This window comes from Apostichopus japonicus, chromosome 22, assembly GCF_037975245.1.
Source record: "Apostichopus japonicus isolate 1M-3 chromosome 22, ASM3797524v1, whole genome shotgun sequence".
Classification (NCBI taxonomy): Eukaryota; Metazoa; Echinodermata; class Holothuroidea; order Aspidochirotida; family Stichopodidae; genus Apostichopus; species Apostichopus japonicus.
The window spans coordinates 17,762,098-17,781,384 of NC_092582.1; the positions used below are offsets into that span (position 1 = coordinate 17,762,098).

A 19,287-nucleotide genomic window follows, 5' to 3' on the forward strand; every position below is an offset into this window, starting at 1 on the left:
TGTACTTCATAGGGGCGCAACTACGCATGCTTCTATGTGATGCGGTCACCCAGAAAAATATATGGCGGTATAACAGGGGCGTCGGAAGCTATTTTGGATTGGTACGGCAGATCAGAGTGTGGCCATCTATCATAATTATCGGAGGGACGTACGTTTGGTAGGTCAAACTACGCTACGCGCCACAATGGTTGGCGCGTAGCGTAATGGAGAAAATTTTGAAAAAAATGTCTCCAAGATTGCAGGAAATGGCACTTCACGAGCTTGAAAACAAGACCCCTGCCACCAGATTAAGCTTCTGAAACACATTTTGAAGTATGTTTCACTTTTGTTCTCTATTTTTTGCCATTGTTGTTTTCTTAGTCCTATTTTTTGGAATATTGGTCCGACGCCCCTGTGTAGTCAAGATGCGAAGAAACAAAAACATGTATTCAGCGATCAGTTGGTGGCTGTTCCCAATATTCGCGGATACCACCAATTTTGTGGCATATATTTCTGATATGTGCTGTTTTCGAGTCATTTACTGTTATTGTGGATGGCCCAGGTGGATATGTAAGCAACACATGCTATTATTCGAGGGCACCAATACCTTCGTAACGCTGAGATGGTTTTAACATCAAGTACAATTATTGTATGTCATCAGCACATCATGTGGTGTATGCCATCGTGAGCTTGAATAATATCGCTTAACGGACCAGTAGAAAGGATGCAGTCTACAGGGCCTGTAAAATACGCTTCATTACTCAACTTATTCTAAAAATAAAGTTGGGCGGCAAACTATATGTTAGCCTACCGAACATCTAGCGAGATATATAAAGTTTTGTCCCACGGGCGTCGATTTGTTTCTCAAATTGAGATTGCGGAACAGGGGGGGATACTGTACGTAGGCATGCATGAGCCTTGGCAAATATGGGTGGCTCTTGAAAGCCCAATAAATGTGCATGTTATTACTAAAATATGGTTAAGCAACCAAAGGAGGGACGGATTAGTCCTTTTGAGACCTTAAATTAGTGTTGCAAACCATAGACGTGCGTGTGTGTTTAAGGTGGGGAAAAAGGGGGGGGGCATTGTATCCATTACTAAAAAAAAACATGCCCCCCCCCCCCATAGCACCCGATGCTTTAGCAATTGTCAAGGGCAAAACAGAGGTAGCTGCCTACAACATGATCGGTTGTTGTTTCCAGGAAGGTCGTATGGCAAGCCGTTTTAACATTTACCTTGCTATTCTACTTAAGTAGAATTAATTCCACTTAAGAAGAATACAATTAAGCTTAAGTGAAATTAATTGCACTTAAGCAGAATTGCATTTCACTTAAGCTTAATTGTATAAGCGGAATTCATATTAGCTTAAGTTCAAACGGTTTTTGCCTATATCGTATTTTACTTAAGTAAGCTTCAAGCTTAAGCTAGCTTAATTGAATTAAGCTTAAGTAAAATACAATTCTACTTAAGCAAAATGCATATTCTACTTAAGAAAATGGCTTTTCAATTTCACTTAAGCTAAATTGCATTTAACATAAGTGAAATAGAATTACGCTTAAGTGAAATGTGATTGGTCAATCTATTTCACTTAAGTGAAATAAGATTAAGCTTAAGTGCAATGTGATTGGTCAATCAGTATGTTTACTCATTTCGTCACTGTACTTGCCGCGAAGTCCGACTTTGTATACCATTATAGGTACCGCACCACAATTAGAGTAGTGTTCATCCGCTCAAAAGGCAGAAAAGAGGTAAAAGTACCTAAGGTAAAGCTTGTTTAAGCATGTTATCAGTTACTGTCATCGTTTGCTCTGCCTTTATATGAAAGAGCATAATTTAAATGTACAGATGGTGTGGAAATAGGGAGGATCGAAGGCGATATATACCATTTTAGAAAATCTTTGGTTTAATGTTGATATTACTCCGAACGAGCAGATGGAAGGGTGGGGGTTCAGTACGCTAAACTTGCTCCTCTTCTAGCTCAAAATCTTAACGGTCATGATGTGGAAGAGGAGCAAGTACCATGATAGGCCAAGATCTCAGCTATCACGTGGTGGGTAGGATATACCAGTTGAAAACTTCTATCTATGCTTTGGTAGGTCTTGAAAGTGACGAAATTAGTGTGTAAGTCAATGGAACAATTAATTGTGGTGCGAGACATATAGAGTCACGTGCAAGACGTACTAGTTACGTATAACTATTTGTGGCCATGCCCCCATACTCCCATACTTACCCTTAGCAAATGAAGCAAAGCTATGTTTATAAGGCTGAGTCTGAACGTTAGACATTCGGAAAATGCAGCCAGCCAATCAATCGTTGTAAACTGCTGCTGATGCATTTGGAAGGGCACTTTTGAGGGCAAGGGAGCGACTACAACACGACATACCACCAGGCAGTAGTAGTAGTACCACATGGCATGGTACCCATGTAAACATTGCCCCCAGACCAACCACTTCTCCGCACGAGGTAAATGTTAAAACGGCTTGCCATACGACCGAACCTTCAATTCCACTTAAGCTAAATTGTATTTATTGTATTACTTTGCTTTTACCAGCAGTTATACCATCTAATATACATCATTATCACGTGGGCCTGTCACAGCCCTGCCGGAGTGTACTGATGATATTAAAACTGACCAATGCTCCACATGAGGTTCACCATGTCAACTTTAGAAAAGGTGAGGTTTTTAAAGTACATCTGCAACAAGCTGTGTAACGCCAAACGGATTACCAGATATGATGAGTTCCATAATGATAACCCATGATACCTTCCCCATGACACCGTCATGACACCGTCCCCATGATAACCCATGACACCGTCAACTGTTTGGTGTTGTTATCTCTAAACGTTATATATTTTTCTATATTTTTGAGCAATAAACATTTAAAATCAGAAGCTCATCACTGTAAGTGACTGAACTAACTATTGTGTATATATAAAATACCATTATAGTACAGCTCCTTAAGAGAAAGGTAAAAAAACTATTTTGGGGGTGATTCACTTAGGGCATGTTTATAACCTGACAATGCATGAAGAATTAGTGTTCTATTGCTTACATTTATTAGACAGTTTAAATAAAAAATGAGACCATTGGCAGGTGCGTATCCAGGGGGGGGGCGTTGGGGGCGCGCGCCCCCCGGGTAAGAAAAAGAGGAGAGAAAAAAGAGAAGAAAAAAGAGGGGAAAAAAGAGGAGGAGGAGAGGAAGGAAGGGAAAAGAAAAGGAAGAAAGAGAGAAAAAGGAGAAAAGTAGGGAGTAAAAGAAAAACGCGAAGACACCGGGAAGAGAAAGAGGAACAGTGACATCATTACAGCGCTGAAGGGTAGCCAGTGACGGATCAATGATTTCGTAAAAGTGTGACTCACCCTACCCCTTACACCGACAACTCCATTTTTTGACGTTTCCATTTTCCTCTCTCACTAATGATCTATATATATACTATATATGGTCTATCATAACGCGTGTGTAGAATTGTGCTCTGAAACCAACTGTGGCTGGTCTCGAACTCGACCGTGTCGTCGGGGAACATGACGCATTTTGGGATGGGGGCGACCGCCCGCCCTCCCCCCCCCCCCTCATTCAGCATTTTTTAAATGATATCGCTAAGTAATTTCAAAATAGAAAGTGCTTAGAGGCAACTTACAAGGCCTGGGAAGTGTCATTTCCAGCGATCTGGGGGACATTTTCGGCCAAAACTTGCTTGTACGCTTCGCGCTAACAAATGGTCCTGGGTAGTGCCATTTCCAGCGATCTGGGAGGCATTTTCGGCCAAAATTTTCTTGTACGCTTCGCGCCAACCTATGGTGACGCTACGCTTAGATAATTTGCCTACAGGCTTCGCCCCTCCCTTGGCAAATTCCTCGCTACGCGCCTGTTCGAATTTGTAACGCAAACAGCAGATATCACATCATATCAGTAAGCATGAAATTGGCGTTCCAGGATGAAAAGCCTCAAAACTGTCCGACTTGCCTGAAAAAATAACCAAACATTTTCGCGCGCGAAGCGCGCGTTCAACGTGTTCATGTCAATATCATATAAGCAAACATCGGTTATTACATCGCATGCCATCATGTACCGTACGGTCCGTTCAAATTGCGCAGTATACCGCGGGATGCTAATGTAAACAACGACATGTCTCATGTAGATGTATAAAAAGCATGGAGGTCCAATTATGTCAAAACTCTCTTTTACATTAGTAATGGCGAATTAGGGGCTGCACCCCCGCCGCGCAGTGGCGGAGCGTCCATACGGTCAGGGGGGCCGATGCCCCCCCCCCCCCCTGACCGACTCAAATGGACTGCTGGCGCCTTTTTCGGCTCTTTACCACTTTTTACTTATTCTAGATTATTGACTTTTTTATTGCGCTCTCATCTACTTATTGACATTTCTCACATTTTGTTGCTGTAATTTGGCGATGACACCTATTTATTCTTCGTTTATCTGCAAATTAGCCAGGCCCGGAAAGGGTCATTTCCGGCGATCTAGGGAGTATCTTTACTCAAAAATTTTCTGTACGCTACGCGCCAACCAGTGGTGGCGCTCCGCTTAGATAGTGTCGAAAGCGCCCCTACAGACCATTCTCGCCACTCCTGACCAATACCCCTAGCTCCGCCACTGCAGCCGCGCCTCCTACGCCTATGTGTGTAGTGTTCGCTCTCGGAAATATCTGCTATTTTTTTCATTTCCTTCAACCAAGTTTTATAATAGCCGTTATAAGAGGTTGCAATATTTCTACACCACTAAATTAACTGTGTCTGTTTAGAAAATTTATGACCAACATTCTGCATCACACTTCCCTCTACTCGTGCAATTTTGACCGGTCTGTTAGGGGTTGAAGGAAGTTTTTCTATATTGGTTGTCCATAGATGAAATTTTGTACAACATTATGGGTATGTTTTCAAGTGAGTTTATTCACCAGAAATGTGAATTTTCAAATTCTGAACAAATATGGGGCTTAAAACCTTGAAAAGTGGGGCTGACGGGTATTGTGGGCCGCGACGTAGAATCACCTACAAAAGCAAAGACCCACAGGAGATGCGATCAGGTCGAACATGATGTGTGCCGAGTTGACAATCTTCAAAAAGGTTATGGATGGAAAAAAAAAACTATTAGGAAATACTTGGTTCTCAGGCAAAAAGTGTACATCTGGTTGGTCATTTCAAGCCCGAGAAGTGCCGTTTCCGGTGATCTGGGGGGTTTCAAAACAAGAAATTTTCTTGTACGCTGCGCGCCAACCGATGGTGGCGCTCCGCTTAGATAGTAATTCGCGCCCCCCGGGTTTGAAAATCCTGGATACGCGCCTGATTGGTTTTCCGAAAATCATTAATCCGTCCAGGATGATGAAAAACGGACACAGTTTTAAATTTGACTCGATTATGCTTTGTCGATCTTATTACCGTTACGTTATAGTGAAAAGACGCAAGTACGCGGTCTCATGGGCAAGTGGGCAGACCTATTCTGCTTGGGGTGCAGAGGGGTCGCCTGACAAGAGAGTGGGGGCGAGGAACTACATGTCCGGGCCCGGGGAAACAAGTGGTAAAGAATAATGTATGATCGTTTTCATAATCTGATTTAGGGGAAATGAAGACTTCAAAATCCCAGCCTAATGCATCCGGGCTCTCCTGACGTCACAGCCATGGGAGGGGCGATGAAACCTATTGCGCTAACTAACTATTCCCGTGTCTTTCGTTTATGATTCAGTCACAAATGATTTCCTTTCCCTACAGGTGACAACAAGAAACCAGACTTTCCGAACCCGTTTGGCAGAGTATACCTACGATTGTACACGGAGATTTCGTCCTCACGGAAAGGTATACACTTCACTATGCCCTGTATATGTAAAAATACGCTAGCCGACACGTTCAAATTCAAACGTGATATTGCAGTTCGTCTCGGCATATGTGATGTAAGCTTTCAGTATACTTTCATTCTAGTCACTGGACTGCACAAGACTTTTCGGCGTGTGTTCATGTCTGAAAGCGCAAATTTATACACCCATTTTGCATCATTTATCATGAAACAACGTCCTGATCTATAATATTTAATAAGTTATCAATTTGATTAATTACACTGCGCATGCGGACCGTATCACAAACCAAGAGCAGAATAGGTGATACTTGAAGTACACAACATCTCCCAGATTTCGAATTAACCGACCTCACCGTCGTGCAACTCCCTATAGGCTTTATCAGATGTGCCGCATAGTGCATTATCTGTCGAGGCAGAGACAGGTGTTCAGTGGGTGTTACAACACGGTTCCCGGATCCAAGTAATGGTCCCCGGAAAACTATGGGATGAAGAAGTGAGCATTGTCCTGTTTACAATGTAGGAATTCCTAAGGAAAAATGAGGATTTCAAAAGATGGCGCACGGTACATGGGCGTTGCTGCTGGCCTTGTTTGTTCCCCTTGACAACATTAACATATTCCCTACAATTAGTAACACATGGCACTCTTAATTAAGGTTATGGGTTTAATAATGGGGGTAAATTATATATGTCAAACTTTTCTCACTCTCACTTAATAAGGTGGGATATGTTCTCCTGCATAAACTATACTACCCACTTTGCAACATCAACATTAAACTGAGAACTGCATGCAGACTAATATGGAAGTATTACACAAAGTATAGGTGTGTGTGGGAAGGGAGGGGAGGGAGGGGGTTGCCTTTTCACAGCAATTTCCAGGGACAACTATGACACTATCTCAATGTTTGCCATGTGCCTCTCGGATACCGGAAATGACACTTTCCAGACATTAAAAGTTGCATAAGACACTCACTTGCTCGAGTCATTAGAGGCCCAAAAAAAAAAGAAGTATTCAAAGCTGATTCTTAAGTCAGGAATATGGTGCTTACCACTCTGGTCGTCATAACAGTTCCCTGTTGTGGAAAGTAAACTATACTCTTTCGAAACAACGGGTAAAATAAAATTCAATTTCAAAGTCGAATGCACAATGAATGTATAAAGACGTACAAATGATCTGGCTTTTCGCGGCAATACAACGCAGAGAGCACTTACATTTCCAGGCTTCTGTGCTTAAACACACGGCCATACAGTGTGTCAGCCCTCTTCTCAGCTCAATTTCTATGGTTTACCGACACTCCTTGTACGTAGCAAGCTGGGGTCCCTTTGGACTGACAGTAATCACCCCTTTCATGTCCACCTTGTGAGACAAGTAACCCCCCCCCCCCAGTGGTAGGCTCAGGCAGCATTCTTCTGTTACCAAAACCCCCATTATTCTTTATCTTACATTCCTCAGTCTATTAAAATTCAAAATACTGATTTTAAACGTTAGATTTTCTTTCTTGCCATTTCTGTACAACAGCCTGCTGCTTTTTCATGTTTTCTTTCTATTTAGTTTTACTTCTTATTATTTTATGTTTCATTGACTTGCGAGCACTGTAGTTTCCTTTCATAAGGATCAATAAAGTTATTCTTTCTCTTATGTAATCTATACTTTAAAGCCTTACCTAATTTTGCCTTCATGCACTTTGCTACTTGAATGGAGCAACATGAACTAATCATGTATCGGCCTGGGTGCATCACCAAAGAAACAGGCTTTAGTTCCAACTAGACCATGAACAAGCACTTTATATTCATGTACAGAAGATATATAAACAAACTATTGATGATGTCAATGCTGATAAGAGCATTCATTATTTACATCAATACTTTCGGCAAACACCATTATATGTAAAATGCGGTACAGCATGACTCAGCAAATCATGCCACGTGCATAATGTAGTGTCAGTGTGTGGGTTATAAATTTTAACCATTTATAATTTCTTCAAGTATATAGATGCACCGAAAGCACCATTTGAGGTCTAAACTTTGATTTTTTTTTTCTGCGGAAGTCCTGAAAATTCGGGCAGCTTAAGAGGAGAAAAAATAAATAAATATATATAAATATGCAGTAGCTTGCCCGAATCTTTTTTAAATTTTTACCCGACAATTCCGTGGAGAGCGTTTTGTTTTTCCCCTTCAAACTGATGTTACCATTTTATCTTCTTCTAATTTACCACATTTTTGGGGAAGTGTAAATTTCTAAAACGTGAGAGATTATGAAATAAAGAATGTTTAGATGCAACTTGCAAGGCCTCAGAAGTGCCATTTCCGGCAATGTGAGAGGCATATTTTTGCAAAAAAAATTCTTGTACGCTACGCGCCAACTGATGGTGGCGCTCCGCTTAGATAGTGTCACGGGAACTTTCGGGCACAAAAGTTTCTGCCCCCCCCCCAAAAAAAAACTGAAATGGTCCCGTACGCCTATGCTTACCATATGTTTTGCCTACTTATCTAGTAGAATGAGCTAGACAATCAACCAGTTATAGCCTGGTTGCGTCACCAGGGAAACAGGTCTACTTAGAGCAGACAGCAAACTAAACAATGCTGTATAGACCATGTCTATACGACTGAGAGTATCATTGTTTACAGAAATATTTTTATAATAATAATTAATAGATCTGCATGACTCAGCATTTCATTAACACACTTATATAATCCTCTTGAGCAAAGGTCCCCGCACCTCCTCTTATAAAAGCTGAAACCTCTATAAGTGTATACCCCTATTCCCATTCACCATCAGAAGAAGGTACAGTAGAACTGCCTAGACTCAGAATTTAACTACAGGTGCAAGGTAAGTGGCAACATTGAAAATTGAAACAGTTATTTGTCAGTCTGAAATTGTATAGTCTTCACTATCACATGGTACCAGTCTCCAAGAAGCTTTGGGAATGGCCCTTCACGGCTAAATCAATTCAGATTTAAAGTGTTAATATTAGGCAATAATTGTTTCATTAATTTTAAAATCTCCAATCAAAAAATTTATTTAACAATTGGAAATAAATAAAAGAGCTCTCTTGGATGATATTAAACACCTGTTTTTCATAGAAATCTTTATTAATGTATGGTAAACTATTGTAAACAGTCTTACGTAACCTAGGTTACGTAAGACTGTACTTGTTCGGATTGAATAACGTGTCAGAAACTAATTAGATGGGATAGATAGAATTGTAAGTAAAGCCTGTTTACTATTTGCTATGCAGGGTACTTACCGACTTCCGTAAAACTAACGTTGCACGTTTTAGTTATTATATTAGGATCGGTTAATGTATGTATGTATATTAGATCCTCCTGCAAGCAGGAACTCGCGAAGAAGCCTCATTGGCTTATCAAAGCCGCAAGCCGACCGAAGACCGAATTTCCATACACAGATGTGGTTTTGGTAACTGCGGTGCCGCTCATACATGGGTGTGGGTATGTGGGCATGTGGGTAAGGTGTGGGTGTGGCATGCATATGTCGTAAATTTACGAATGATGTAGACGAATGACTTTGTGAGCTGCAATTCCATTTACCGTTATGTGCACGAGGCCTGCATAGCTTGTTTATATACTATAATGATGTGCACAACCATGCAGTGTCTTATATCGCGTATTGTGGTTCTTTTGATACATATTTAATGTTAACTGATAGCCCGTGATACACTGATAGCCCGAGGAGCAACCTTATGTAGAATACCTCATGCAGTGTAAGTTCCCAGCCTCTCTATATACATACCTCTCCCGTGACTCCTTAGTAGGCTATACCAACCTGGTACTTCACCACAACAGAGCTTCCGAGTAATGTGTTACGTATATAGAAGGTAAAATGGGACGTGTGAGTTGGTGAATACCCTTTGGGTTAAGATTAGCCATGGTGTCGCAAGAAAGTGATTTAATTAGAATATAAGTGGGTTTTTTTTTTCATAAAGGATAGTTTAGTAAAATATTGGTTTTGTGTCAACTTGTCGAGACAATATCAAACTTACAGGCAACTTATGTAGTTTCAAAGGCTTAATACTTCGTTGTTTATTCATCCATAACATATCCCTGTATGGAATTTTGCTTCTAAGCCTTAATACAGACTAATTTATTTTGATAACAATGTACTTCCGTTGAGGACTTCCATGTATGGCCTTAAAAGTCTTACAATAAACTACTTAGTGTGAAAACAAAAGGGAACAGAAGTGGTGGGTAGGTGGGATTAACAACAACGCTGATATTGAATCGATCAGATTATGCTACTACGTCAGAGATTTGACGTTAATCTGTTGATTTTGTCATTTTCAATGCAGTCAATTAACATTCAAAGATGCCGGAACAAATTCACCACTATCACCACGCTGTGTCCCAGCCGTGTCGGTCCATTCTGCTCCTATTGAAGGCTACAAACACTCCTCATGTAGTTAAACATGTGGACATATTCAAGGGTGAGTATTAAGTAGCACTATACCTTGCGATCTAATCATATAGACCTACCTAATTTATAGTCTAAATATACCTCAGAATGCACTACATGAGTTTAAACTTATTCAATAAATTTATATTCTAGGGGAGGACCCCTCGGCACCCCCCCCCCACATGGGAGTGTACTTCAAGGACCCTTGGATTACCCATATCCACCCCCCCTCCCCACCCCCAATCCTTTATTAAAAAAATCAGCTATTTTCCTCTGACCTTTCTATAAAGATTCATTACCCTACTGTACATTGACACAGTTCCTTTGAAGAAACGTTAACGATTAGGCACTACATAATAAGGCCTACCACAGATTATCCACATAGCGTCTCATAATAAGCATATATTAGCCTCGACAATCGGGAGTAGGGTGGTAGGAACCAGTGTTCTCGCCAAACAATTTTGATACCACTGAAAGATTTTCACTTCGTTGTGATGTCATTACAGGCGGTGAAAATATACAGGAAGTGGGAGGTCACGCCCACTCCTACTCCCACCCCACGCACCCCACTTCCACGCCCTGCACCATCTCAGTCATCCATTTGCCTGGATATCGCGTTCTATAGACATTTGGAAAATGTATCAATTTATGTATTTTTGAACGCGTATATCACCGTTGATTTTCTCCTTGTGACTCTTGGAAATATCGCCTACAAAAAAAAAAAAACACTGATGGTTAATTCTTTCCTTTGCAGGTGAACACAAGAAACCCGACTTCCCACATCCGTTTAATAATGTACCGGTCATGGTACAAGGCGATTTTGTTCTTACAGAGAGGTAAAGCTAGTTTGTATCCATCGCAGAAATCAAGAAATATTATTCTCCAGTTATCAAAAGTTGTGACGTTCTGAATAGGCCTAACATCTTCCTTTAATATAAGAGGTCAAAACGTCGAATGGTAAATGGTCAAAACGTCGAATGGTCAGAAATGATATGGTGGGTAATTTTAGGCTCGTATCCAGGCGGGGCAGAGTGGATTGTATACTCTCCACCCTTTTCAACCACGCAAAAAAAAAGTACAGTTATTAGCGCAACCTTGCATTTTCTACCTAATTATATATCCTAATTTATAGTCGAAATATGCTTCACCAAGGAATATTTGACGTCTGAGAGTCTTTTTGGGTGAGGACTTCGGACCCCTACATGGAGATCGGTTTCAGAGACCCCACTGGCAAACACATTGTTTATCAAATAGTGGATCAGCCCCATATTCTGTTGTTGATCGCGTTATGAGCAAACCGGTTTCTATATATAAGTGTCCTATATTACACTTTTACGTTTATTCTTGTTGCCACAGCGTGGCTATCGCTAGGTACATTCTTAACAGTGGTAAAGCAGCAGACCACTGGTACCCTACCGACCCCAAGAAGAGGGCCCGAGTGGATGAATTCCTGTCCTATCACCATGGCACCATCAGGAAGGCTGGATTAGATATTACGATGAAATGTGTAAACCGAATATTTATTACGCAGATATCAATAATTTGACTGAGAATGAACAAGAAAGACCTAAAGAGTTCAAACTACTATACTAATGTTATAGCTGAAAGTAATTCCGTGCCTTACGAAAATGGAAATACAAAAAAAAATGTTGTTCAAAAAAAATATTTTTGGTTAAGCCACTTATCTGACAAACTATGAAAAAGAACGTTTAAATTAATTAAGAAATTAATGATCGAAAGTATCCAAAAATGTACTCCACGCCTCTTGATTTGAACAAGCCAATGAGAGAACGCATTGTAGTGAATATTCAGAACCAACGAAGCTTTCCTTGCTCGGAGAAAACAGCTGATCGTCGATGCGACTATATCAGAATAGTAAAAACAGTAATACATGTGCAAAACCTAGCCTATGGTCGCACATCGTAGTGGCTAGGCCTATACGCGTAACTTGATTACAACTAGGTATCTGACTAGGCTACTACTATATAATACAAAGACCTATTCTACAAACAGTTAGCTCAAGTTCCAACTGATATTCGACGAAGCTAATCGAAGGAACACTGACTTACCTTCTTTATTATATATTCAATTCAGCAATAATCACCTTTTTAAGGTCCTATGATATGAAAATAGTTGTCCGGTCATAAAACCTAACATAAAAGAAGGATTAAGTCGAGAAGAAAGCAACCGCGGTATCACTGCTAGTACAGTACTACTATCTAACAGAGAGGTTTATGTACAGTATGCACATCTCATACCAATGCATTGCTATGCCGACCAGACCATCATGGGGCTAAATAAAAACAGGCCATGCAGCAGTTATTTTTGCGACCACGAATGTGGGATTAGCTCGAAAGAGTTAATGGATTACAACTTCACACCGGGTGGCTTCCAATTCAACCTTTTCTATACGTTATGTGCGTTTTACGTTTTTGAACAGCTATCACTGTCATTTGCATTCATTAGCCTACATGGCATATTTCATCCATGAACAAACTGGTGCTACATTGCAACATGCAGAAAAAAATCACATTAAACATCTTATGTTTTCTCCTTTACGGTAAGCATGGAATCACTTCAACTCAAAGAATATATACTCTCGAACCCTAGATACTGAGGGGTGGGGGTGGGGTAGTATTATCCTAACACCTCTCTTACATCGACCGGCTCTTGCCCGGTCCCAGATGTAAAGTAATTTGTTTCTAGTAATTAATACCTATAGATTGTCATGTACATGCTCTTCACCTCCTCCCGCCCCCCGCCCGCCCCCTCAATACGTCTCCCATTTTGTAAGCACAACCCCAAAATAGAATGCCTGTATTTGTTTCTTAGACTTGCGACCCATATACAGGGGCGGATCCAGGGGGGGGGCCCGGGGGGCCCGGGCCCCCCCTTTTTGAAAATCCTGATTTTTTTTTTTTTTTTTTTTGATTTTTTTTTATCGCGTTCGAGGGAAAGTGCCCCATGCGTGATCAGTGGCGTAGCTACGGGGGGCCTGAAATTGCAGACATGAGATCCACATTTTCAGGCTAGGTACATGCTGCTTAGAATACTCGGGAAGTGCCGTTTCCGGCCATCTGGGGGGTTTGTAACGCCAAAAATTTTCTTGTACGCTCCGCGCCAACCGATGATGGCGCTCCGCTTAGATAGTCTTACGTTCAGGCGCGGCTGGACCAGTCAGACCCCCCCTGTCACAAATCCTGCATCCGCCCCTGATATGTCATTGAATATTCCACAAAACAACTTTTTATGTCCACGAAACTGTCGAAACATGATTTTCACTACTGGTAGAGATATAAAATATTGGGAATTCTGAATTTCCTGCAAACATGCGGCTGTGCCTGTTCAATACTCACTACTGTATCGCCTTAGAAAATGATGAGTGGAAATAGTTTCTCCAGGACCGTATCGTATCGTGGGTATCGAGTGCGTCTGATATACGAACGTACGTAGTACGTACGTACGTACGTCTATGATGATATGCACTGTACTGTACTGATAAAAACATAGGTGAATTTCACTCCATGGGAGTGATCACTGAGCACATTCCGGTATAAGAGTGAATTTCCACTCCATTGGAGTAAATCTTAACTCCTAATAGAGTTATATTCACCAGGTGCGTATCCAGGGGGGGGCGTTGGGGGCGCGCGCCCCCCGGGTAAGAAAAAGAGGAGAGAAAAAAAGAGAAGAAAAAAGAAAAAAGAGGGGGAAAAAAAGAGGAGGAGGAGGAGAGGAAGGAAGGGAAAGGAAAAAGAAGAAAGAGAGAAAAGGGAGAAAAGGAGGGAGATAAGAAAAACGCCAAGATCTCGGGAAGAGAAAGAGGAACAGTGACATCATTACAGCGCTGATCCCTATTATATACACAGGGTACGTAGTGACGGATCTTACCCCTTACACCGACAACTCCATTTTTGACGTTTCCATTTTCCCTCTCTCACTCGTGATCAATATACTATATATGGTCTACCATAACGCGTGTGTGTGTATATATGCCTTAAACAATTGTAGAATTGTGTTATGAAACCAACTGTGGCTGGTCTCGAACTCGACCGTGTCGTCGGGGAACATTACGCATTTCGGGAAGGGGGCGACCGCCCCCCCCCCTTCAGCATATTTTTTTTTATGATATTGCTAGTAATTTCAAAATTGAAAGTGCTCAGATGCAACTTACAAGGCATGGGAAGTGTCATTTCCAGCGATCTGGGAGGCATTTCCGGCAAAATTTGCTTTTACGCTTCGCGCCAACAAATGGTCCTGGGTAGTGCCATTTCCAGCGACCTGGGAGGGATTTGCGGCCAAACTTTTCTTGTACGCTTCGCGCCAACTTATGGTGACGCAACACTTAGATACTTTGCCTACAGGCATCACCTCTCCCTTGTCAAATTCCTCGCTACGCGCCCGGTGTTCGAATTTGTAAAGCAAACAGCAGATATCACATCATATCAGTGAGCATGAAAATGGCGTTCCAGGATGAACAGCCTCAAAACTGTCCGACTTGCCCGAAAAATATAACCAAAAATTTTCGCGCGCTCCGCGCGCGTTCAACATGTTGATGTCAATATCATATAAGCAAGCAGCGGTTGTTAGCCTACATTACATGCCATCGTGTACCGTACGGTCCGTCGGGATGATAATGTAAACAACGAAATGTCTTATGCAGATGGAGAAAAAGCATGGAGGTCCAATTATGTCAAAACTATATTTTACATTAGTCATGGAGAATTAGGGACTGCACCCCTCGCCTCTTACGCCTATGTGTGTAGTGTCCGGTTTCGGAGTTTTATAATAGCCGTTATAAGAGGTTTTAATATTTGTACACCAATAAATTAACTGAGTCTGAATTGTCGAAAATTTCTGACCATCATTCTTCATCACACTTCCTTCTACTCGTGCAATTTCAGAGCTCCCAACTGACCCGCAATTCGCGGGTTGGACCCGCATTCTAACACCCAAACCCGCTGACCCGCGAAAGCTTCCGAAAAACCCACATTGTAATTGTCAAGTATACATAAAAAAAAAAAAAATTGCATTAAAGTTTGACTTAGCAACCATCATTTCTTAAGCATTTAGCATAATAGAGTATAAAACCTCCTTTACAGCATCATTTGAACCTCAAATTAGCCTCTATTTCTTTTCATTGGGGCGAGCAGCGAACATTTTCATGCCACGGGAAAGAATGAATTATCACCTACTATTCAATTTATTGATGTTACACACAAAAAAATGCATAGTTCTCAGAAAATTTTTGGTGTCAAAAGCCTTTCTAAGTGCCACCATTTCACATGTAGGCATCACCAAGATTCTAAAAAAAATCAAAAGGGGAGGAGGACACCCCCTCCCCTTATACCCCTCCCCCAGGACGGCGATTCGTGGCATGGACCGCGACGTAGAATCACCTACAAAAGCAATTATCCACAGGTCATGCGATGAGGTCGAACATGATTTGTGACTGGTGACAATATTCAAACAGGTTATGGATGGAAAAAAAAACTATTGGGAAATACATCTGGTTGGTCATTTCAAGGCCGAGAAGTACCATTTCCGGTGATCTGGGTGGTATCAAAACCAGAAATTTTCTTGTACGCTGCGCGCCAACCGATGGTGGCGCTCCGCTTAGATAGTAATTCGCGCCCCCCGGGTTAGAAAATCCTGGATACGCGCCTGTTCACTCATATTAGGAGTGAGGGTTAACTCCAATAGAGTTAAATTTTACTCTTAATTTGAAGTGCGCCGAGTGATCACTCCAATGGAATGAAATCCACTCATTTGTTTTTAGAGTGTTGCTAGATATATGAAGAAGAAATTTACATACCAATACATGTTATCGGTCATCGATTGGCACAAAAAGCCAGATTCTGATGACAGCTGCCTCAAGAAACCCAATAAATGGCCTAATAAGCACCGAGCCATCAATGTGGACCATTACCGAAACATCGATGCGTGTTAGTCTTCCACCCCCTTCCTCTAATGCTATTTAAGTCCACATGTGGGCATATCCTGCAAATCTACCGGTAGCCCACAGGGGTTTGAGTTGGGAGAAAGGCCTTGACAGCTTGAAACGACAAATGATGCCAACTTCCCTCAAGTTTAAAGTCTGGCTGAGTTGGCAAGGCCAGTCAGCATGAAAGAGAAAAAACTTTTTTTGCATTTCTGTCACCAAAGTTGCACATCATTTTGGTTGCTATTTTGCCTCACAGGTGCCATCTCCTGCGATCTGGGGGGTGCTGAAATCTCAAATTTTCTCTGTACGCTCCGCGCCAACCAAGGTGGCGCTCCGCTTAGATAGTAAACTCCGCCCCCCCCCCACAAGAAAGAACAGCCCCCCATGCCCCCCCCACTCAAAAAATCCTAGCTACGCCACTGTGCGTGTAATTTTTTGTAAAATAAATTTGCAAAAAGAGTACACCATCATTCTGATAAAGTGAAGGTGAGAGGGGCACTCTGACTGCATCAATAGTCTCCATCTGGAAGGGGGCATCCAAGATGAAATGGCCTGGAGTAGCCTGGTAAAAAGTAGTTTTCATCACCACCTACTCCCCAAAGACGTAAATCCCAGCTCATTGCTCGAAATTGCAAATATATGCCCGGCAAACCATGAATACATGATTTATTGGAAATAAATTTTACTCCAAACTTTCACGAAAAGTAGCACCAGATTGCACCGAGGACCTCCATATTTTGTGAAATTTTCCCAAAGGGGAGGGGGCACCCACTCCCCTTAGACCCCTCCCCCAGGACGACGATTAGGCATTTCCCATCTGGGCCCCCCCTTCGGCGAAATCCTGGATCCGCCACTGATATAGGTGCCTGCTTCAACTGTCTACATTGGATAATTCAGTACTGGTTATTTTTGGCTTCGGAAGGATTATCGAGACTTTTATTTTTCCACCATTCTGTGAACCATTAGAAACCGTATACAGTGGGTCGTGAAGATCCTATCTAGTCCAGATTGTATCTTTTATTAAGTTTACTGAAACACTGTCAACTGCTTTAAGAGTCATCCGATCTTTAGAAGCTGGAAATTATTTTGATAATTTACATCAAAACTAAAAATGTTCAAATGAACTTCACAAACTTGGAATCACTAAACGTTTAATTTGTCAAAGTATACTTTCATTATATTGTAAACATTTTGCGAAACCCCTCAACCACAAAAGACAACAGCAATAACGAACATCATTATGCTCAACTAATTTTCCAGCTTTGCAATATTATAAAGTATTTTAATATCATCGACAAAATATCTTCGAACAGTTGGAATGAGTTTGTGACGTCATTGTTCATGATTATCCTCACGATTGTAAACAGTGACAAAAGTTGTCTTCATATGGTTCTACACGCAGGGCCTCACACCCATGGCAAGTGGAAAACCATGTACAAAAGAAGATAGGAAACAAGTCCTCGAGGATTTTGATAAGGCCTTGGACAAATTTGAAGGTTACTTCTTGAAGAATGGGTCGTGCATCGCTGGAGATAAAGTCAGTATTGCTGATGTGTTTGCAATCTCAGAGGTAATCGAATTAATTCTTTTATGAATTATTAACAAAGTTGATGGTACCAAACCCCATGGCCCTGACATCTTTGAGATAAAGGGGGGAGGGGCAAGTCAATGGTGCTGATTTATCCAATCAGTGACACCATGCCAGTGTAGTGTGCAACCTATCAGAGTTAGGTTGGAGCTCGGGGGACATTGTCACCGGCACTATACTTTCTTCTTCGTCACACATTTCCCTGAGCCTAGTAATGGGCTCTGCGTTGTAGCCCACTTATGGGCTCTGCGTTGTAGCCCACTTATGGGCTCTGCGTTGTATCCCACTTATGGGTTCTGCGTTGTAGCCCACTAATGGGCTTTGCGTTGTAGCCCATTAAATTCAGGACTTTGGTTAACCATTTTCTTGCTCTCACCTGTCAAAATTATGTGGATCTTGTGAGTGTTAATTAGTACTACTGTACTATCATGCAATACGATTCCATCATTAATATGTCGTCCCTCCAGCCATATTACGGTCCCTTTTACACTTCCTTTATCCAATATTTACACGGGCCTGCTAATAGGCCACGGTTGTAACAGTGTTGAGATTACGCGGGTCAGGATTGTCAGTGTGGCGTATAGAGTTCAGAGTCAAAATCTTCGGAAGGTATACAAACTTGAGGACTTTCTTGTGAACCATTTTCTCAAGTGTAGTAACTCAAGGTTAATGATGATGAATTACAATACATCATTAATATGTGGTCACCCATCATATTAGTATTATCGACATATCAAATAGTGAGTTCGGTTTGTTAAAAGGAAGTTTGATTGTTATTTCTACGTAATGAAATTAGTAACTTTTTTTTCCTCAAAACTAGCTGTGACGTCACTGACTGACTCTTCTTCCATTCTACAAAACCCTGTTCGACCACACACCTGTTCACCTTCTAGAACACTGTAAAAATGTCCCTTTTATAAATCCAGAAAATTACTTGCCATCCCATTTGATCGAAAAATTGGCTTTCAAAATATATATTTATATTTTATTTTTATAACATTTTTACCCAGATTCTTCAAGCTGCCATGGGTGGTACAGACTTCCTCGCAGGACATCCAAAGACCCAAGCACTCGTCGACAAGGTCAAGGCTGCGACACCGTATTTCGACGAAGTCTTCAAGCCATTTAACGATTTTTTAACGAAGTAAAAAGAATTACTGCGCGATCGTTTAGGTCTATCTAGCAAACACCCGTTTGAGAATGCCTTCAGCTACTTCATATGTGTGTCTTTCCCAGCAGCTGTTTCATTTGATTCGTTTTCTAACACTTACAAAATCTATTTGTCAACTCTATAAAGATTTTTTTTAGTTTCCTATCGTACCAAAGTTATATCTGATCTGTTCAGGGGCGTATCCAGGGGGGGGCGCAACAGGCGCGCGCCCCCCCCTATTGGCCGTCACCAAAAAAAAAAAAAAAGTTTAGCAAAAAAAAAAAAAAAAAAAATTGATGACGACCTTTATGTGAGATGTCGGTGATCGCTCAACCCCCCCCCCCCTCCCGTATGCTTTATTTTTTGTTTGCCAAAAAAGGTTCTGGCGAAGTTCGGCGGCATAATAGTTTTAGAAAC

At 41.5% G+C, this 19,287-nt stretch overlaps 1 protein-coding gene across 3 annotated transcripts; it reads left to right on the top strand.

The window, feature by feature from the left end:
• The first annotated feature begins 17 nt into the window (after positions 1-17).
• On the top strand, positions 18-19,077 carry LOC139964266 (glutathione S-transferase theta-1-like). Of its 3 annotated transcripts, XM_071965733.1 has the most exons (8): positions 18-157; positions 2,534-2,653; positions 5,702-5,785; positions 10,088-10,222; positions 10,946-11,027; positions 11,548-11,698; positions 17,535-17,702; positions 18,731-19,077. In XM_071965733.1, the coding sequence occupies exons 4-8, from the start codon at positions 10,105-10,107 to the stop codon at positions 18,866-18,868; spliced, it is 657 nt and encodes a 218-aa protein (XP_071821834.1). In that variant the 5' UTR covers positions 18-157; positions 2,534-2,653; positions 5,702-5,785; positions 10,088-10,104; the 3' UTR covers positions 18,869-19,077. The 3 variants fall into 3 exon arrangements, with proteins under 3 accessions (XP_071821834.1, XP_071821833.1, XP_071821835.1); XM_071965732.1 differs by lacking the exons at positions 18-157; positions 2,534-2,653; positions 5,702-5,785 and adding an exon at positions 8,458-8,610; XM_071965734.1 differs by lacking the exons at positions 18-157; positions 2,534-2,653; positions 5,702-5,785 and adding an exon at positions 8,458-8,610 and having other exon boundaries at positions 11,563-11,698.
• The last annotated feature ends 210 nt before the right edge of the window (positions 19,078-19,287 follow it).